Source organism: Galeopterus variegatus, unplaced genomic scaffold (assembly GCF_000696425.1).
Source record: "Galeopterus variegatus unplaced genomic scaffold, G_variegatus-3.0.2 Scaffold3215, whole genome shotgun sequence".
Lineage (NCBI taxonomy): Eukaryota > Metazoa > Chordata > Mammalia > Dermoptera > Cynocephalidae > Galeopterus > Galeopterus variegatus.
This window is the reverse complement of record NW_007729326.1, coordinates 206079-224802: the sequence shown is the minus strand read 5'-3', so window position 1 is coordinate 224802 and position 18724 is coordinate 206079. Positions and strand designations below refer to the sequence as shown.

At 36.3% G+C, this 18724-nt stretch overlaps 1 protein-coding gene across 1 annotated transcript in view; it reads right to left on the bottom strand.

Annotated features, from left to right (window-relative positions):
• Positions 1-18724, bottom strand: part of LOC103600075 (dedicator of cytokinesis protein 10-like) — a gene marked incomplete at its 3' end in the record, with an annotated part of 151701 nt that overhangs the window by 19915 nt on the left and 113062 nt on the right. Inside the window, exons 12-16 of the mRNA XM_008584310.1 lie at positions 10444-10665; positions 10129-10251; positions 8871-8953; positions 3387-3509; positions 586-665 (exon numbers count right to left, since the gene is read on the bottom strand). Of these exons, the coding sequence (XP_008582532.1) occupies positions 586-665; positions 3387-3509; positions 8871-8953; positions 10129-10251; positions 10444-10665 (631 nt within the window). The remainder of the gene's footprint in view (positions 1-585; positions 666-3386; positions 3510-8870; positions 8954-10128; positions 10252-10443; positions 10666-18724) is intronic.

The following is an 18724-nucleotide window of genomic DNA, read 5'->3' as shown; positions in this document are numbered from 1 at the left end:
CAACCCCCTCTATATAGAATACAATGTAATTGTAATATGATAATACAATACAATTATCATATTAACATAATAAAATTATCATATTATAATTATATTATAATGTACTATGACATAATATAATAAATTATATTATTTAATTTGCAAATTAAACAATATAATTTAGTTTCTTGCTGGGTGCATGGTGCATACCAGATAAATGTAAGGTTATCCTGAATGTATTTCTTGTTCTGCAATAGTCATATTCTCTCTTAATTCAGAAATATCATCTAAATTTCTATAGCTTAATGAATTCCATTTATATCAACCTTTAGAAACAAACAAAACCAAAAAACCACTAAATATTAAAAACTCTAAAACCAAACCATGACATTGTCATCATACTTGGATGCTCCAAAGGAACGCTGTCGGTTATCCTGAATGTATTTCTTGTTCTGCAATAGTCATATTCTCTCTTAATTCAGAAATATCACCTAAATTTCTATAGCTTAATGAATTCCATTTATATCAACCTTTAGAAACAAACAAAACCAAAAACCCACTAAATATTAAAAACTCTAAAACCAAACCATGACATTGTCATCATACTTGGATGCTCCAAAGGAACGTTGTCAACAGCAATATCCAGGCTTCCAGGGATGGTCTGCGTTTTGCTTATCCTGTCAGCCCTGTGAAAGTATGCCAGCATAGAAACACACACACACACACACACACACACACACACACACACACACACACACACGCAGAGCATTATTCTAATTTTCAAGGAAAAAGCAGTCAACTATAATTCTCTCTGATAAGGGTAAACAGTAGACCCCAAATAATCTTGTGAATGACTTCATTTAGTTAGCTTAATTTTGTAAACTAAAATTTACGTGATTTCGCAAATAAAAATAAAAATCAGGGAGAGGTCAAGTTACAGATATTCTGAAGAATATTTTAAATTTATTTTCTCCTACTTCAGTTCACACATATAAATGATTAAAAAAGCAAATTATATAGTTTCCATTAACAAAAGGTAATAGTACTTGAACTGGTTGAAGTGATTCACATGACTTTTAAGAAGTTGGAGAGCTAAGTTAGTCTTTGCTATAATTGCTAAATGGACAACCTGTGCTTTTCCTCTTTACCAACAAACAAGGGGGACAGGGAGCCTTTCCCTGTCCTGTTTCTTCTGCCTTCTCCCACGCTTGTCAGTGCATACGGACACTCCTTCCGCACTGATCTTGCATCCACGTTCCCTCCCTGCCTCTGAGTCCCTACGTTTCCTTCCCTCTCTCTCTACTAAAACCTTCTCGCCAATCTTCCTTTTCATAGAATTGTGTAGTTGCTGATAACAGTTTCAAGTGTCATCCCTCTCAGGGAATCTACTTTGAAAGGTGGAATAATTATAGTGGTGGATCAGAGCCAGTTCTTCCCACCTTGTAAGAGCTGATTGTCAAATTTTCAGGAATTTTGCCCGACAGTTGTTAAACACAGCCATTACTAAAACTTAAACTATATAAATTTACCATTAAACAAATTATATTAAACACAAAGGGAGTTAAGCACTCAAAATTCACCACTTCCTAATTCTTTTATTAAACTGTAAGATTATCAGTGCTCGTGAGGTTATTTACATCTAACTGTATGGTGGAAATGATATATAATGGTGTGCACGTCTCTTCCCACCCTCCCAGTTCAATGAAGCCCCCTTGGCAGCTTGGAATCAGCAATGGGAGGAGAACTTACACCACAGAAATTAATTGGCCATGAATACAAATGAGCTTTTTCCCTGGAGAGTCAGTTCCTAAACATTTATCAGCACGCAACTGAGAATAAATATCATAAGGTGTGAGGTTTCCGTGAAATAACTTCATGTTAGTATTGCTTTGTGTATTCTAGGTGCTCCCTAACAGCCATGGTGATAACTTTCTCTGCTATTCACTGATAATATGGGTTTTGTAATTTGGTTTTCTCCTGTTTATATCAGATCACCCCAAAACCTTTTGCCTATTCCCTTCCGCACAGCATTACAACTTCTTATACTTCCGTGCACTGGCTAAAAGCTAAAGAGGATTTTCATTTAATGGCTGGGGTGGCCTTGCGAAGCCTATGGTATGAGTTTTGGCCAGGATGTTTGATGACAGTAACAGGAGGAAGGTGCCCCTATATAAGGAGTGTTACAGGATCACAAAGAAGTCAGATTGATTTAGAGCTTCCTCCAAGATTTTACTTTTTGCTTTTATTTTGCTTTCTAATGTTTATGTATTTTTTCCAGACCAAAAAAAGAATATCGGGAAAACTTCCCTTCTGGTTAAATAGACATATATCATCTACTGATGCTATAAAAAATATTAATCATGCTTGTTTCATAATATTTTATTTTTGTTTTGGGTAAACAAAATTAATTGATAGGAGCTTGCTGATTCTTAGATGGGAAAGACAGAGAGTTCATATTTAGGAAAGGGTACAAGAATACTGTGTGTGTTAGGGGACTAACAGTTTAAGATAAGTAACTTCTAATGAAAGACATCATCATCAGATGTTGGAAGCATGGTGATTCATTTAAAAACTGTGGCTTTTATATTTTTCTTCTCTTAGCACTGATTTCTGCTATCTTTTCTAAAAGTATTTGAATGACATAAATATTGCGATTGATTGTATTCACAGCAATATAATTTTTCTGTGGAGTTTTTATAACATGGTTCTACAATTCTTTAACACTCCTCCTATTGAGAGGTGTCTATGTCCCCCTCCTTTGACTCTGGGCTCTGTATTCAGGCTCTGTGACAACTTGACAGTAGAGTATGGCAAAAATGGCACTGTGACAGTTTGTGGGCCCTGGCCTTAAGAAACTGGCAGGGGTCATTTTCTGTTCCTTGGGACACTTACTCTTAGAACCCAGCTGCCATGCCATGAGGAAGTCACAGTATTTCATGGAGAGGCTCCCATGAAGAAAATTCAAGATCTTTTGCTCACAGACCCAGCTATGATCCCAGCCAACAGCCAACACCAACTGGCCAGTAATTAAATGAACCAAATTGAAAGTGACCTCCCCCTGCCAAGGTCATGTGTGGAAGGGACAAACTCCTCACCCAGCTGTGCTCAAATTGTTTTCAGGAGTAAAATCAATACTGCTGTTATTTTAAGCCACTAAGTTTTGGGGTGGTTTGTTACTCAGCAATAGACGACTGACACAGTTTAATGTTTCATGATCCTACCATATAATTCTGACAAATGTACTTTTGTGGCATCATTTGGGCTTATGTGAACAGACCTGAAAAGCATCTGCTTTCTGGAGGAGTTTGGACATTTGAGAATCAGGTTATTGGGTATTGTTTATGGAGAGATAACAAACTGATGTACCTTATTTATGTTAATTTCAAGAATATCCCAAAAAATCGTACCTTCTGTAATCTGACACTAGTTTAATTAGGTCATCAGTTGAAATCTTGCTACTTTCTTGTCTATACAATGGTGAAAATCTTGAGTCTCTATCCACATTTCCCTGGTTGTCCTTAAATACTGATCTGAAAGAAAATAATATTTATTCAGGTTGGCATTTGAATACTGTTTATAGAGTTAATTTTAAGGTGATTAAATTAATTAAATTTCCCATTTATAACAGAAGAAACTCTAGGAACTTACAAAATAAAAAGACAAAAACACTTTAGACAAAAATTTTATTACATGCTATATTTTTGTTATTTTTAATTTCTTATTTTTAATTTTGTATTTAAAGTGACAGCAGTCCATATTACAACACTTTTTTTATGATGTGTCACATTTAATAACTTATATCAAAACGTTTGGGTATTAGGGGAGTGGAGAGTAATAGCAATACATGTCATTCTTTTTAGTTATTTCTTCAGGATACCCTAAACCTGGGTAAGACAGGGTCACTTCCATTTGGGTGGCACCATTAGGATTTACGAGTAGTGGGACAGGGATAAGGCTGTGTATGTGAGTGTAGAGGGACAGACTCTTGAATATTTTCGTGGAGATAAATGTGCCCATGTCCAAACTTTTAGGATGAAGACAAAGATAAAATGGAAGACACCTGAGTCAGATTTGTGTATTAAATAAGGGAAACACTTTGAATCTGAGCCATTCATTTCTTTCTTTGATCCACTTCATTGGAACTATATAGACTTAATTAAAATCATGCATTGTGTGTGTGTGTGTAAATAATACAGTAATACCAGGCAATACTTGCTTCATATCCATAGCATGCTTAAATACTAGCTTTTTCTTCCTCATACTTCATCATATAATGTGATAGTCAAAGAAAAATTAGACCCAAACATAATTGCTTTTTCTTCAATGATAGAAAAATGCTGAATTTCTATGTGTGAGAAAATAGAATAGTTTGGTGAGGCCCCCTTGCCTCAGGTCTGGTTGGGGGTGGTGCAGCACATTCCTTGTAAACAAGTTGTGTGTGGGTGGAGTTAGTGTACATGCACATCCATGTATCTTTCTAGTCCCCTTGCCTCAGGTCTGGTTGGGGGTGGTGCAGCACATTCCTTGTAAACAAGTTGTGTGTGTGGGTGGAGTTAGTGTACATGCACATCCATGTATCTTTCTAGTTTGTTGCTAGTGTGTGTTCTTGAGTTTTGGAAAGCAGTGCTGGCTGGCAGAGAGCTCGTGTCTAAAAATAGAGCATGTTTACGTTGCTGGCAGCTCCTCAGTTTTTCTTTGAACTTTGTTGGTAGCAGTTTGGTTTCTGAGTTTCTCTTTAGACTGCCTAGCTCTTCTGCAGTGTGTGTGCTGAATAAAGACTATTCTTTCTTCAACCAAGGATCCAAGGACCTTTTTTTCTGATTACCTAGCTCGCAGACCTGTGTGTGAAGGGTTTGTGACCCAGTCTGGACAACGGGATTGAGGGGTCTGTGAGCTCCAGACCCAGCCCTAGCTCTACACTATGTCTTGTAATAAAGGGCCTTAACTAGAATATTTTATCATTTTCTAACTAAAGAATTCAATACACCAGCTGAAGTGACCATTTAAATGGATACCAGGTCATAGAGCTTTTGTGTAAAATGATATAGAAAATGGGCCAGAAGTTTATCAGAATGGTATTTTTAAACGCCTTCAATCCATCTCCTCATTTTTCTCTGTTAAGTAATGACTGAGAGAAAATAAGAAATCCTTCTATAAAATAACACTGGGGAAACAGAATAAAGATATTTAACTTGAAAACTATTTTTATTTAAATATTGTACAGGGCTGTTGAGTTTGTGACATGTTAAAGCCAGTGTGACATATTTCCCAACATGAGAGGAAATTAAACTGGGCTCGAGTGACAGTTTTTAGTTAATCAGTGACTTCAAACATATTGATAGATGCAAGCTATGTGACTCATTTTGGAAATCGTTTACTTATACTGGATATTCGTTAGAAAGCGAATGAAGAGCTCAACACCATGGGAGAAGATGTGCTCACAGCGCCACACAACCTGTTCTTGCTCAATACACTGACTGACAAGAGAAACAAGAGCTGACTCATTTGCACAGATGGTTTCGGGATGGCTGGAACATTGTGCCTCGTTCCAACTGCCACAGTTCAACAATGATCAGTATGTTGTGAGGGTCTCAGAACCATGACATTTGGGGTCTGATCAAAGGGCATGTGTGTTTAGCTTACAGGAAAAGCTTAAGGTGTTCCTGATATTTTTTTTTGTTGTTGTGGCTATGGAAGATAAAACAAAAATATGGTTGTTAGGTAGTTTAAGATTATTTTTAAAAAGTAAATTATTTACTCTTTAGAGCTATAACAAGACAGACTGAAGAAATCACTGTGGGATGCATGCAGGTGTTTGTCCCCAGAAGGATCCAAACAGAGGCTGGACAACCATTTGTTGGGGATGCTGTTATCAAGATGGGAGCCTTAGATACAGTTGCGCTGTGTGCCTTCTACAAATGCATAGCTACGAGAATGACATTCTTATTTTAGTCTTGTTTAATTTTAAAGAAAATTTAGTGTTGTGTGCTGGTCCATTTAGAATATCAAATGAGACAGAGTAAAAGAAAACATGAAAGAATCTTGGCATGGATTTAGGTACATGCGATTCTGGGGGTGCTATGCATGAAAAGAGTTCCATTTACAGCATGACACATTTGTAAGGGTCAACTTTCTTTCAAATCAATGATTGCAAAATATCCTAAGTAGCCATCTGCATGTGTTCTCTAGACTACCCCAAGGATAACCTTTTCACTATAAAATGGGACTAGAGCTGGTACCAAATATGACACCACCAAATTAATTTCAAATATAATGTTGTTCTCAGTGAGGAGCATCCGTGTGTATTGCAGTGGGTGGGATGATTAGATTTGGCTAAAATTATGGTCATAATAAGCTAAGTTTTCAGTTCTACTCTTTGAATGACAGTTGATTTTTAAGGGCCAAAATGTTTTAGGGAACACTCAAAGGTACACCATGAAACAACTACAATCTGGAAAATATAACAGAAGGAAAAGTAGCCGCAGAATCAGCAGTATCAGTCAAGTACTGAAGGATGTCAGGAAGCTTATGTCAAATGACCTGGGGAACAACCAGCCTTCCTCTCATGATATCTACATTTATTTCAAGCAGTTTGAGCATCGTGAAGGGGAAATTAAATGGTCTTTGGCTGGATCGTGTACTTTTTGCAGTTAGATAATCCAAGAGGTTTAACATGAAATCTTTCAAACTGTACTGCTAACCACTTTTCTCAGTTGCCAGAGAAATTCATGTAAATGTAAATTATATATTTATATACACAAATTGGTGGTATATACAGTTTCCTAACCTACAACCACACCACTGATTTGGCATTAATATAGCATGAGCTTGTGGTTTTGTTGGCTTTCCTAGAAATAATTACTTCAACGGTCAGTAATAATGTCAGCCTCCCTAGAAACTTCAACTAGTTTTCTTCCAGCATATTTTACTAGACAATATAAAAGTAAAACTGTTAACTTTTCTCTTAACTTCTCAGTTTCTTTCAATAATGAGTAATTCTGTTACTTCTTTTCATCATGATACTCTTCGCTGCCCCAAATTTACCAGAAAAAAGGACTTGTGGAGGTGAATATGATCTCCACAGGTGACTTTTAGTGATAATAATATTAGAAACATGACTTCTAATAATATGAATCTTTTATTGGGTACACATATGTGCTCATTAATTCCTGCAACAATAGATTAGATATTATTATTCCTGTTTTGAAGATTTTTTAAAAAACAGAGGTAAAGACAGACTTTAAACAACTTGCCTAAGTTCCCTTGGCTAGTAAAGGACAGAGTTAGGATTTCAAACCCAGCTCTGTGTGGCTCTAAAATGCCTGCTTATAAAATCTCAGAACAATGCTGGAATTTTAAAACAGAAAATGTGTGTACCATTGCACTTCAATATATTGGAATATTTCACTTTTGCCAAGGGATGGTATGCATCTGTTTGCCTCAACTGGTTTTCTGGTGGCAGCTAAGAGCGAACAATACAAAAATGTTTGATTAGAGAATTATAACTAGTTATCTTTTCTCATGAAGCTTATGAGAAATAAAAACCATTAAATTCATCCAAAAAGGGTTTAGTATATCTAAATAATATCTTTTTCATGCAGAGAACATCCTGGAATTTGTTGTTCCCGTAGGTAGAGATAGGAAAGTAATATTTATGATCTACTTTACACTAAGTGCTTTTGCATCTGAAGTTGCACATCTTTCCACAGGGCTGGTACCGTCAGCTCCATGTTAGAGATGGGGACCCTGAGACTAGGAGATGAAACTTGTTCAAAGTTACAATAAGAGGTGTTCTGATGTGGACCATGTTCGTTGGACTCCTGGGTCTGTTCTCTTTCTTTCTTGCTATAGGGCTGCCTTAGGGCAAACTAATTCCTGAAAACTGCATGAGTCTATCTTGGTTTACTGCTGCCCAAACTTCCACATTTCTCCTTCCTGCAGCTACCTGTCCCTAGCTTAAGATAATAACCTCAAAATTATATCAAATACCAGTGCTTTTACTCTGGATATACTTACCACGGGGAAATGTGAGTCCTGAAAATGGCATAACTAACAGGTTCTCCCTTCTGGATTTTAAAGTTACTGCTTTTGGGACAATGCTATCAACATTCAAATGAATACTTAATGGGTTATCTTATTATGTAGTTATAATTAACCTTTTTTAGTTCATTCAGTTTGTATGTTGCTGACCTTTTTTCCTATGAGTCTATGCCAAGTTCTTCTTCCTTTAAGACATTCTTATATTAATAGGGGTGTAAAGAGATTGAGGAGGAAAATAATAATATATGTTTAAGCAGATCTGAAAAGCAAGTTTTATTCTTTATGCAGAACTTATATGTCCAGGTGGACGATTCCACTGTCAGTGTTCACAGCACTCAGTATTTTTATCAGAGTCAACTGGTACTGATAAATTTGGCTATGCTAATCAGTATCAAAATCAAGGAGAGTTTAAATGATCAATTTGCTGGTTTCATTTGGATGTCCATATATAGACCTGCGCTCTATGCAGAGATGAAAACATGCAGCTGTGTCCATCTGAATTGTATGCATACCAGACTCTCAGGACTGACATAATGTCAAGAGTTCGTTAAAGCAAGTATACAAAATAAACAAGTTATAACTTTGATTTGATACCTACCAAGACCTCACAGTGTACCTGGTCATGCACACTGTACTCATGTCACGACCCTCTATTATAAGCTGTTTTGCTAAACTTGTCTTCTGAAATGAATGTCTGGGGAGTTGTAGATGTTTATAAAGAGAACTACATGAGCATTCTTCTGGGTGCACACACATTAAAAATAACAGGTAACACAAAATTGTTCAAAACTAAAGCTTTCAGTGTAGACTTTAAATGTATTTTTATTTGTTGATTGTAATTGTCAACCTACCTTACTGCCCAGGCAAATGGCATGCGGTATTTCCCCAATTTACTGCAGAACTGCCTGTTGGATTTCAGTATCTTTTGTACGTACTAAAAAATTAAAAATAAAAATATTGGTTAGAATGGCACTTTACAAACTGTACATATAAAATAATGCTAATACTTTTAATATTATCTTGTGTTAAAACTCACTGAAATTCACAGAAGTTATTCTGAATTTTATTCAGATTCTACTTTATAAAGAACCAAATGATATCCTCTGTGTTCAATCTATCATAAAACATTTTTCTTTCTTTTTAGTTTGGAAATTCCAAATGTACAAAATAGAAAATATCCTTGTCTTGGAATATCAAAACAGTCTACACTGTATCTCCTTTTCATCATTACGGTAGAGTTCAGCCAACTTGATCTGTAAAGGGTCACATGGTAAATATACTTATCTTCACAGATTGTATGGTTTCTGTCACTACTTTTCAACTCTGTTGCTGTATCAGGAAAGCAGCCATAGGCAATCCAGAAATGAATGAGTGTTACTGTTTAAATGAAACTTTATTTACAAAATCAGCTGGTAGGGTGGGTTTGGCTTGCACACCATAGTTTGCCAAACCCTGAATTAAGGGACTCATAAATATGTTAAACTCTGCCCTATATCATGGCACATGCTCAAATTCAATTCTTATGAATTATTTCCTCAATATATTTCTTTTGCATGAAAATATAAACATTTATATTTATCTTCTATTTAAGAGTCACATTTGATTATTAAAAAGAATTATTAAAGAAAACAGAAAAGAAGAAAGTAGAGCATTACCTATAGTCCCACCATTTAAAGCACGTCCAGTCTTTCCTTTCCTCTCTCTTTCTTCACTCAGGTGCTGTTATAATTTGATGCACAATTTGTCTATCTTACTTTTTCACCTAGTTCATCATCAGCATGGCTGATGTCTTAGTAAACTGTATTCACTTGTCTTTATGCAGATTGTTCCTAACTTTTCCTTATTATTAATACTTTCATCCTTGGTGTTAAAAGCTTTATCTATATTTAAATTTATTTCTACCAATATATTCTCAGAAGTGAAAAATTGCTGGGTCAAAAAAACATAAACCAAAGATGCATATTTTAAAAATTTCTTAGTAGATATTCATTTCACTAATAAATAAATATTTCAAGACATACATTTATTGAACTTGATAATTTAGCAAGGCAGTGTGACTTTATTTGTTGAAAGCAACTGAAATTATTTATAAGTAAAGTTATGCATTACCTTGTTAGAGTCTGGATTCTTAATATAAGGTTCGGCGCCACTTGCAATGTTTCCCATCAGGACTTTCTCGATTTTGGCCACCAGAACAATTTCAGAATGTGGATTGCTTACAGAAAATACAGCCTATGTACAAAGAAAGCAGCTAATAAGCATCTAAAAAAACACATTGAAGACACTTAGAAAATGCCACTTTTTCCAAAAAAAGACAGCTGTAAAGGAATTTTTATTTGAAGAATTGCCCGTCTTACATGGTCTACTGAAAAGAACAATGAAACAAGCATTTTCCGTTCTATCATGAGTAAACAAAAGTGCAACCTGCTTTGGAAATTTTAGCCATTCCTCTGGAAACCCCTTGACATGAGGTTCTTCTGATTGTCTTGGAGTGACAGTGTCCATGTTGCCATTTTCCAAAGCCATGGGTGCTCCCGAGAGCATCTGTCTGACGGCAGTGTGGTTCAGATCCACGTGAAAATCGGCAGATATCTTCCTACTGTCTCTGAGGTCATAAAGTGCTACACTCACAAAAAAAGGCTCAATCTGCATGGAAAACAAAGAACAGATGTTTTTCACATAAAATCATTATCCACGCAACAACCTCTTTAGCCCATCATTTAACAAAGCAGTAGGTGAAGCACATCCAGAAAGCAAGCTCCCCTTGACTCAATGAGAAGAACCCAGAGTCCTTTCCTCCAGCAGGGGCCTCAGATCCCAGGGCTGGTGTCACTGGTTTCCTCAGTCTAGTTTCCTCACCAAGTATTGTTTTCCATATGGTGCACTATGCACACGCTTTGGCCTTACAATTACTTCTAATTATTTCCCCTACACTCTCAGAAAATGCCTGCCACCTCAGTCTCCCCAGGCTCCCGGAAATCTGTAAGGGCACCCTAGAAGGTTCTAGAGAGCACTGAGAAATACTTCACTAGTCCAAACACTATTCAGTTTTTTATCAGAGCTCAATAAAATAATAATGATAGCTTACATTTATTTTTATTTATTTATTTTTTTTATGCTGATTTAAATTAGTAATTTATTTATTTTTTTTTTAATTATCAGAGCTCAATAAAATAATAATGATAGCTTACATTTATTTTTATTTATTTATTTTTTTATGCTGATTTAAATTAGTAATTTATTTATTATTTTTTTTTAATTTTATTTATTTATTTATTTTATTTTGTCAATATACACTGTATATGATTATTATGGCCCATCACCGACACCTCCCTCCCTCCTCCCTCTCTCCCCTCCCCCCCAAGAATGTCCTTTCCGTTTGCTTGTTGTAACAACTTCATGGAAGTATAGTTGTTATATCTTCTTCCCCACCCCCCACCCCCGTTTTTTTTTTTGTGTGTGTGTGTGTGTGTATGTGGGTGAATTAGTTTGTTTGTTTGTTTGTTTGTTTTTTTTAGCTCCCACCAATGAGTGAGAACATGTGGAATTTCGCTGATAGCTTACATTTATTAAGCATTTACTATGTGCTTGACACTGTTCCAGGCACTTCCAATGTAGTAAATACATTAAACACAATGTGATAAGTAGTTAGATGAGTATCAGTTTGTGAGGGAGCCTGTTGGCAGAGAGGGCAGGATGTTTCCTAAGAAGAGTTGATATCCTAGTTGAGTTATTAAAACAGATATGTCTTTTCCTTATTTTGAAACAATTTTGAACTGACAGAAAAGTTGTGTGGTGCAAAAAAACCACTGTCACACATATCTCCTTTGCCCAGATTCTCCAACTGTTAACCTGTTTCTCTCTCTCTATCTCACACACACCCAGACACACACATATTATAACTAGTCTGAAACTTGTGAGAGCAAGTTTCCAATAGTATTTCACTCCTGACTATTCCAGTGGTCATTCCCTCCAAATGAGGACACTCTCCTGCCTAATCACCATGCAGCCATCCAAAGCAGGAAAGCAATATTGATCCCCAACCACTGTCCAATCCACATGCCGCCTTTCAGTGCTGCCAATTGACTCCACGTGTCTCTTTTTCCTTTCTGGTCTGGAATTCCATTCCGTTGCATTTTGCTGCCATGTCTCTCCAGTCTACTTCATTTTGAACGGTTCCTTACTCCTTCTCTCTTCCTTCATGTTCCTGACAGTTTTTAAAGAGTACAGGACATACATTCTAAGGATGACCTTCAATCTGGGTCTGTTTTATGTTTCCTCAGGACCAAATTCAGGTCACACTTTTTTTTGTTTGTTTGTTTTGGCAGTGATGCCCCAGATTAGTACTTGATTTTCATAATTCATTATATCAAGAGTGCCTAATGTTAACTCTCTCAGCACCTGGGATGTTAACCTTGATCTTCTGGTCATGTTGGTATCTGCCAGTTTTCTCTATTATAAGGTCAGTATTTTCCCTTTGATTAGTAATTGATTAGTATCTGTGGGAATAGACTCCAAGATTACCCTCCATGACTTGCTTCTCTTCAAACCTGATCCACCTGTCTTAACCTCCATTGATAACTCCCACTGGAATCAACTACCACTATGACGGCTACCAGTGGTGATTTCCTAGTTCCATCATTCTTTCTACATTATTTAGTTAGTGTACTACTGTAAGGATGAGCTTTCCCTTCTCCTTCATTTTATTCATTCATTCATTCATTCATTCACTCAAACAAGTATAGACTCACGGATTACTATTTTATTAACAGCTTTTAGGCTCTTACAGTCATTATTCATAGTTATGCTCAAATTGTCCCAGATTTGTCTAGAAGCATCCCTTCAGGGTAGCTCCTGAGTCTTTCTGGCAGGTCCCCATAATTTTTTGAGTACTTCTTTACCCAACACGATGTTCCAGGATCATCTCATAATCCATGCTCCAGATATTTCTCCAAGGTGCCCTGGTTCCTCAGACACCACCTGTGTGCCTCTACCTGGCTTTCTCTCCCCCATCATCTGGAGTTCTCGGGTGCTCACCCAAATCCAAGCTTCTCTGCAGCTTCCCCCTTAACCTCTTGCTCCCATGCCAGAAAGAGCGAAAGACATGAAATAAAAGGAAAATGGGAAAGTAATGGAAAATGAGAAAAAAAAAAGTAGAAATTTCTTGGTTGAAGTTTTAAAAAATAGGAATTAGGTAAGGAATTGGTTAGAAGGGACTTTAGATAGAGTGAGTGACATGTGCAAAGACATAAAGACATGAAAGAACACAGGAAAAGAACGTTAGAGTGAGGTCAGAGTGGAGGCAAAAAATTAGTCAGGAGGTGTTTGTGGTTGTGGCATCTGAAAAATTTTAAGGAAGTACAACCAAAGGGTTGTGCATAAGAGTGTATCAGTTGACAGGAGAAAGAAGTGCACAGGGGCATGGGTAAAAAAAGTTCCCAGGTTTGGGATATAGGAAATAAGTGGATGATAATGTCATTCACTGATATAGGAGATACAGATACAAAAATGAATTTTGAATGGGATGTAGAAAGTCATCTGTGCGACATCCCAGTGACAGTTGGATACATGAGTTTTGAGCCCAGTCAAGGCAACTGGGCTGGAAATTTGGACCTGGGAGGTTTGTTTGTTTGTTTGTTTGTTTGTTTTAAATGTGGGTTCCTGTTTAAACCATGAGATAAAAAGAACAGAATCAGAAGAGAATCCTGGGAAATATCAACATACAAATGAGAGTAGGGAAAGCAGCTTATAAAAGAGATTGGGAAATGGAGAGAAATTTAAAAAAAACAAACTGATAAAGATTTTAGAATGTTGCCAAAGCATCACAAAAATGAAGAAATATTCAAAAAGGAAGGCATGGTCAGCTAGTAAAATGTCAAATGCAACAGATTTGACAAATACTGAAATAAATAAATATATGTATAAGTAATAATATATGTGTTATACATATGTGCACATACATGTACATGTATAATTATATACATTATATAATTACATGCATATATGTAAATACATGCATGTAATTACATATCTATGCAATTAACTACAGGGTTCTAAAGATGGAATATGCCTACAAAGAATAACATTTTTACTTTTGTTTATGCTATTTAATTTTTAATTGATGCCCATCACCTGCCAGTATTCTGTGGACAGCAGGTTGCATAAAAAGACCACATATGACTCAGTTCATTACTGAGATACTCACTCACGCTGTGGGTCTTCTTAAATGCTTAACAGATATCTCCTGTCCTTTGGAATGTACTAACATGACTAGCTTATAACAGGGGTACTAGTTCAATTCCTTAATCTAGCAATACTTGCTAGCTCGCTTACTGTTAGAAATAGAATTCCACATATAAAATAAAATTCAGTAAATATGAGCCTACTTCAAAAAGTTCACAGAAAAACAGAATTAAAAGATAATATGAATCTTTTCATGAACTTTTTGAAGATCCCTCATAATTAAAAAAATAAAATTACAAAGTAACAGTTTTATAGTTTACAAATTTAACTTAGAAATTTAATTTTAGAAAAACTCTTGGTTTGGGCCAGCCCAGTGGCACACTCAGTAGAGTGCGGCGCTTGGGAGCTCGGCGGCACTCCCACCGAGGGTTCGGATCCCATATGGAGACCGGTCCGCTCACTGGTTGAGCGCGGTGCGGGCACGACGCCGAGGGTTGTGATCCCGTTGCCGGTCGCGGTACGGGCGCGACACTGAGGGTTGCGATCCCGTTACCGGTCATGAAAAAAGACAAAAAGGAAAAAAAAAAGAAAAGAAAAGAAAAACTCTTGGTTTGTGGTAATGGTAGTCTGCCAAGAGTTGAAAACACAAAAATTATAGGAAAATAACTCAGGTAGGAGCTCAAAACACATTGAAGGTCAAAGGAAAAAAAAAAATCCTTATTATTTTTCCTGAGTTGTTACATTTTGATTTTCATTTATGTTCAGTGAATGGAAATAAATTACCTACTTTGAAAACCCATCAGAAATTGAAGCTTATGTGGTGATTCATTTATTTCTTCCAATCTACCTTTTCAACGTAAATGTCAAATCTTACTTTTCAAATCACTGGCTTTTCAATAAGGATTTGTATAACAAAGTACTTTCAAAGCCTAACAATTTAAGTCATAGGATTATTACATTTAGAATTCTGTAGTCTCCTTTTTTTTTTATTTCCTTTTTGTCTTTTTTACTGACCGGTAACGGGATAGCAACCCTCGCTGTTGCGCCCGCACCGCACTCAGCCAGTGATCAGGAACCGGTCTCCACAGAATTCTGTAGTCTTCTTAAAACAAAATCAAGAATATGAAATTTTAAATGTAGCTCTGCTATGCAACAGCTTTATTAAACTCAGATTTTTGGAATCAATTCCTATTTTCAAAGGAATATTTTATACTTTAAAACCATCAACTTGAATTTGGTTTTCAATTTACTGACTAAAAAATTATATGCTGTCAAATACTGTTTCCTCATCATGAAAAAGTTCTTTCAGGGAGTTCTTAGGAGCTCATTCATTAAATGAAGTAGTTGGCTCTTCAGCAACTTGGAGAAATATTTCATTTAACTTAAAACATGCTCACTGAATTAAGAATGATGAGTTTAAAAACAGTCCACATTAATAAAAAAATTGTCATTGAATAAATATACAAAGGTTTTTAAAAAACAATGCCATTAAATGACAAACGGCTATTAAGGTGAGGCTGTTTTATCATTGTTTTTTGTATTATTTTGTATTATTGCTTATAAGCACACAAAATTATTTTTTTAAAAAGTAATTTCCTAGTTTTTTAACATTTGCCTCAATTGTAAAATAAAGTAAAAACAACACAGACACACAAAACACTCAAAGTCACCTTAACTATTGGCCCTAAAGATATGCAAGGGTACGCTGAAGCTGCTCTCTGAACTTGAGTCTGCTCCCTTGCCTGGAGAGATTGGCCCAAATACAAACATTTAGCTACCGAGTATGAGTTTTAGCACAAAGAAAGGAATCCATGTGGAAAGAGCCATATGCCCCCGGCGTCGGAAAGAAAAGCCCATTATCTTTGATTTTCAGTTTCTAAATTGGATTTTTAAATCATGCTTAAAGATGTGCTGGGTCAAAAAAAAGCATTTATTTTTATATTTATTTTTATGACTTGGGTTAAATTTTCCTGATATTTCCAAGCAGTTTAAACCAAGTATCTAGGTTTTCTTTTTAAATCCTGCATGGTCTGATTACTCCTCCTAGCACTTTCCACTCCGTGGATATTGATCTTGCTGGCCCCTGACATCCTCCATTTGGCCATATCTTCTGACTCCTTTTTGACTTCACGTTCCTCAGCTTCTCAGCACCGTTCCCCAGAGCTGACCCATTCTCTCTTGGCTTCATGACCCTCTCTTTTTGGGTTTATTTTCACTCCAATAGCTGTTCCTTCTTAAGTCATTTCTCTATTCATATTTTAAATATTTGGTTCCAGGCCCCTTGTCTATGTACACAGAAATTCTTAGATGAGTCCCCCGAGGTCATTGCCTAGACTTCCAAATTAATATCTCACTCATGGCCACTCCTTTGAGTTCCAAACTTGGATTCGAATCTGCCCCATGGACATCTCTATTTGGGTATCTAATAGGCCTATCTAGTTTAACATGTCTAAAGTGGTATGTTTGTCTTATATCCTCCAAATCTGTTCTTCCTCCAGTCTTGCCATCCTAGTAAATGGCACCTGCATGCATAGAAATGTCCAAAGCAAAACCAGGGACTCATCCTTGAGATTTCCCTTTCCGTTATCCTGAATATTCAATACATCAGGAAAACCTGTTGGTTCAATTTACAAAACATCAGTGTAATCCATCCATTTCTCCTTCTTCCTTGCCAGCCCTAGAGCAAGCCATACATAGGTGATGGCAGTAGCCTCCTAACTGGTGTCCCTGGACAAGTCTTGTCTCCTCTGATCCATTCTTTTGATGGGATCTTTTAAAAACACAAATCAGACCACACCATTTTAAAGTGCTTTAAACCCTTGAATAGCTCTAGTCACCCTTAGGATAAATCCCAACTCTTCACTATGGCTTATAAAGCCCTACCTATTTTTTTTTTAAATTTTAATCTTATTTATTTATTTTTCTTCCAAATTTTATTTTACTTTGTCAATATACAATGTGGTTGATTATTGTGGCCCATTACTGAAACCTCTCTCCACCTCCCTCTCCCCGCTCCTTCCCAACAATGTCCTTTCTGTTTGCTTGTCATATCAACTTCAAGGAATTGTAATTGTTGTGTCTTCTTCCCTCCCCCCATGCTGGTTTATTTGTGTATTTATTTATTTATTTTTAGCTCCCACAAATAAGTGAGAACATGTGATATTTCTCTTTCAGTGCCTGACTCGTTTCACTTAATACAATTCTCCTAGGTCCATCCATGTCATTGCAAATGGCAGTATTTCATTCTTTTTTATAGCAGAGTAATATTCCATTGTGTAGATATACCACATTTTCTATATCCATTCATCTGATTATGCACATTTGTGCTGGTTCCAACTCTTAGCTATTGTAAAGAGTGCTGCAATGAACATTGGGGAATAGGTATACCTTTGACTTGATGATTTCCATTCCTCTGGGTATTTCCCAGCAGTGGGATAGCTGGGTCATATGGTAGATCTATCTGCAATTGTTTGAGGAACCTCCATACCATTTTCCATAGAGGCTGCACCATTTTGCAGTCCCACCAACAATGTATGAGAGCTCCTTTTTCTCCGCAACCTCACCAGCATTTATCATTCACAGTCTTTTGGATATTAGCGTTCTTAACTGGGGTGAGATGGTATCTCAGTGTGGTTTTGATTTGCACTTCCCGAATGCTGAGTGATGTTGAGCATTTTTTCATGTCTGTTGGCCATTCGTATATCTTCCTTTGAAAAATGCTTATTTAGCTCTTTTGCCCATTTTTTTAATAGGGTTGCTTGTTTTTTTCTTGTAAAGTTGTTTGAGTTCCTGGTATATTCTGGATATTAATCCTTTGTCAGATGTATATTTTGCAAATATTTTCTCCCACTCTGTTGGTTGTCTTTTAACTCTGTTAATTGTTTCTTTTGCTGTGCAGAAGCTTTTTAGTTTGATATGATCCCATTTGTTTATTTTCCTGTGGTTGCCTATGCATTTGGGGTCATATTCATGAAGTCTGTGTCCAGTCCTATTTCCTGAAGTGTTTCTCTTATGTTTTCTTTAATAAGTTTTATTGTTTTAGGGTGTATATTTAATTCTTTATTCCATTTTGAGTTGATTTTAGTATATAGTGAGAGGGATGGGTCTAGTTTTATTCTCCTGCATATTGATATCCAGTTATCCCAGCACCACTTGCTGAAAAGGCAGTCTGTTCCCCAGTGTATAGGCTTGGTGCCTTTGTCAAAGATCAGATGTCTGCAGGTATGTGGGTTGATTTCTGGATTCTCTATTCTATTCCATTGATCAGTGTGTCTGTTTTTATGCCAGTACCATGCTGTTTTGGTTATTATAGCTTTGTAGTATAGTTTAAAGTCAGGTAATGTTATGCTTCCATCTTTTTTTTTGTTCAGAATTGCTTTGTCTATGTGTGGTCATTTGTTATTCCATATAAATGTCTGGATAGATTTTTCCATTTCTTAGAAAAATGTCACTGGAATTTTGATGGGGATTGCATTGAATTTGTATACACTCTGGGTAGTATGGACATTTTTACAATGTTGAT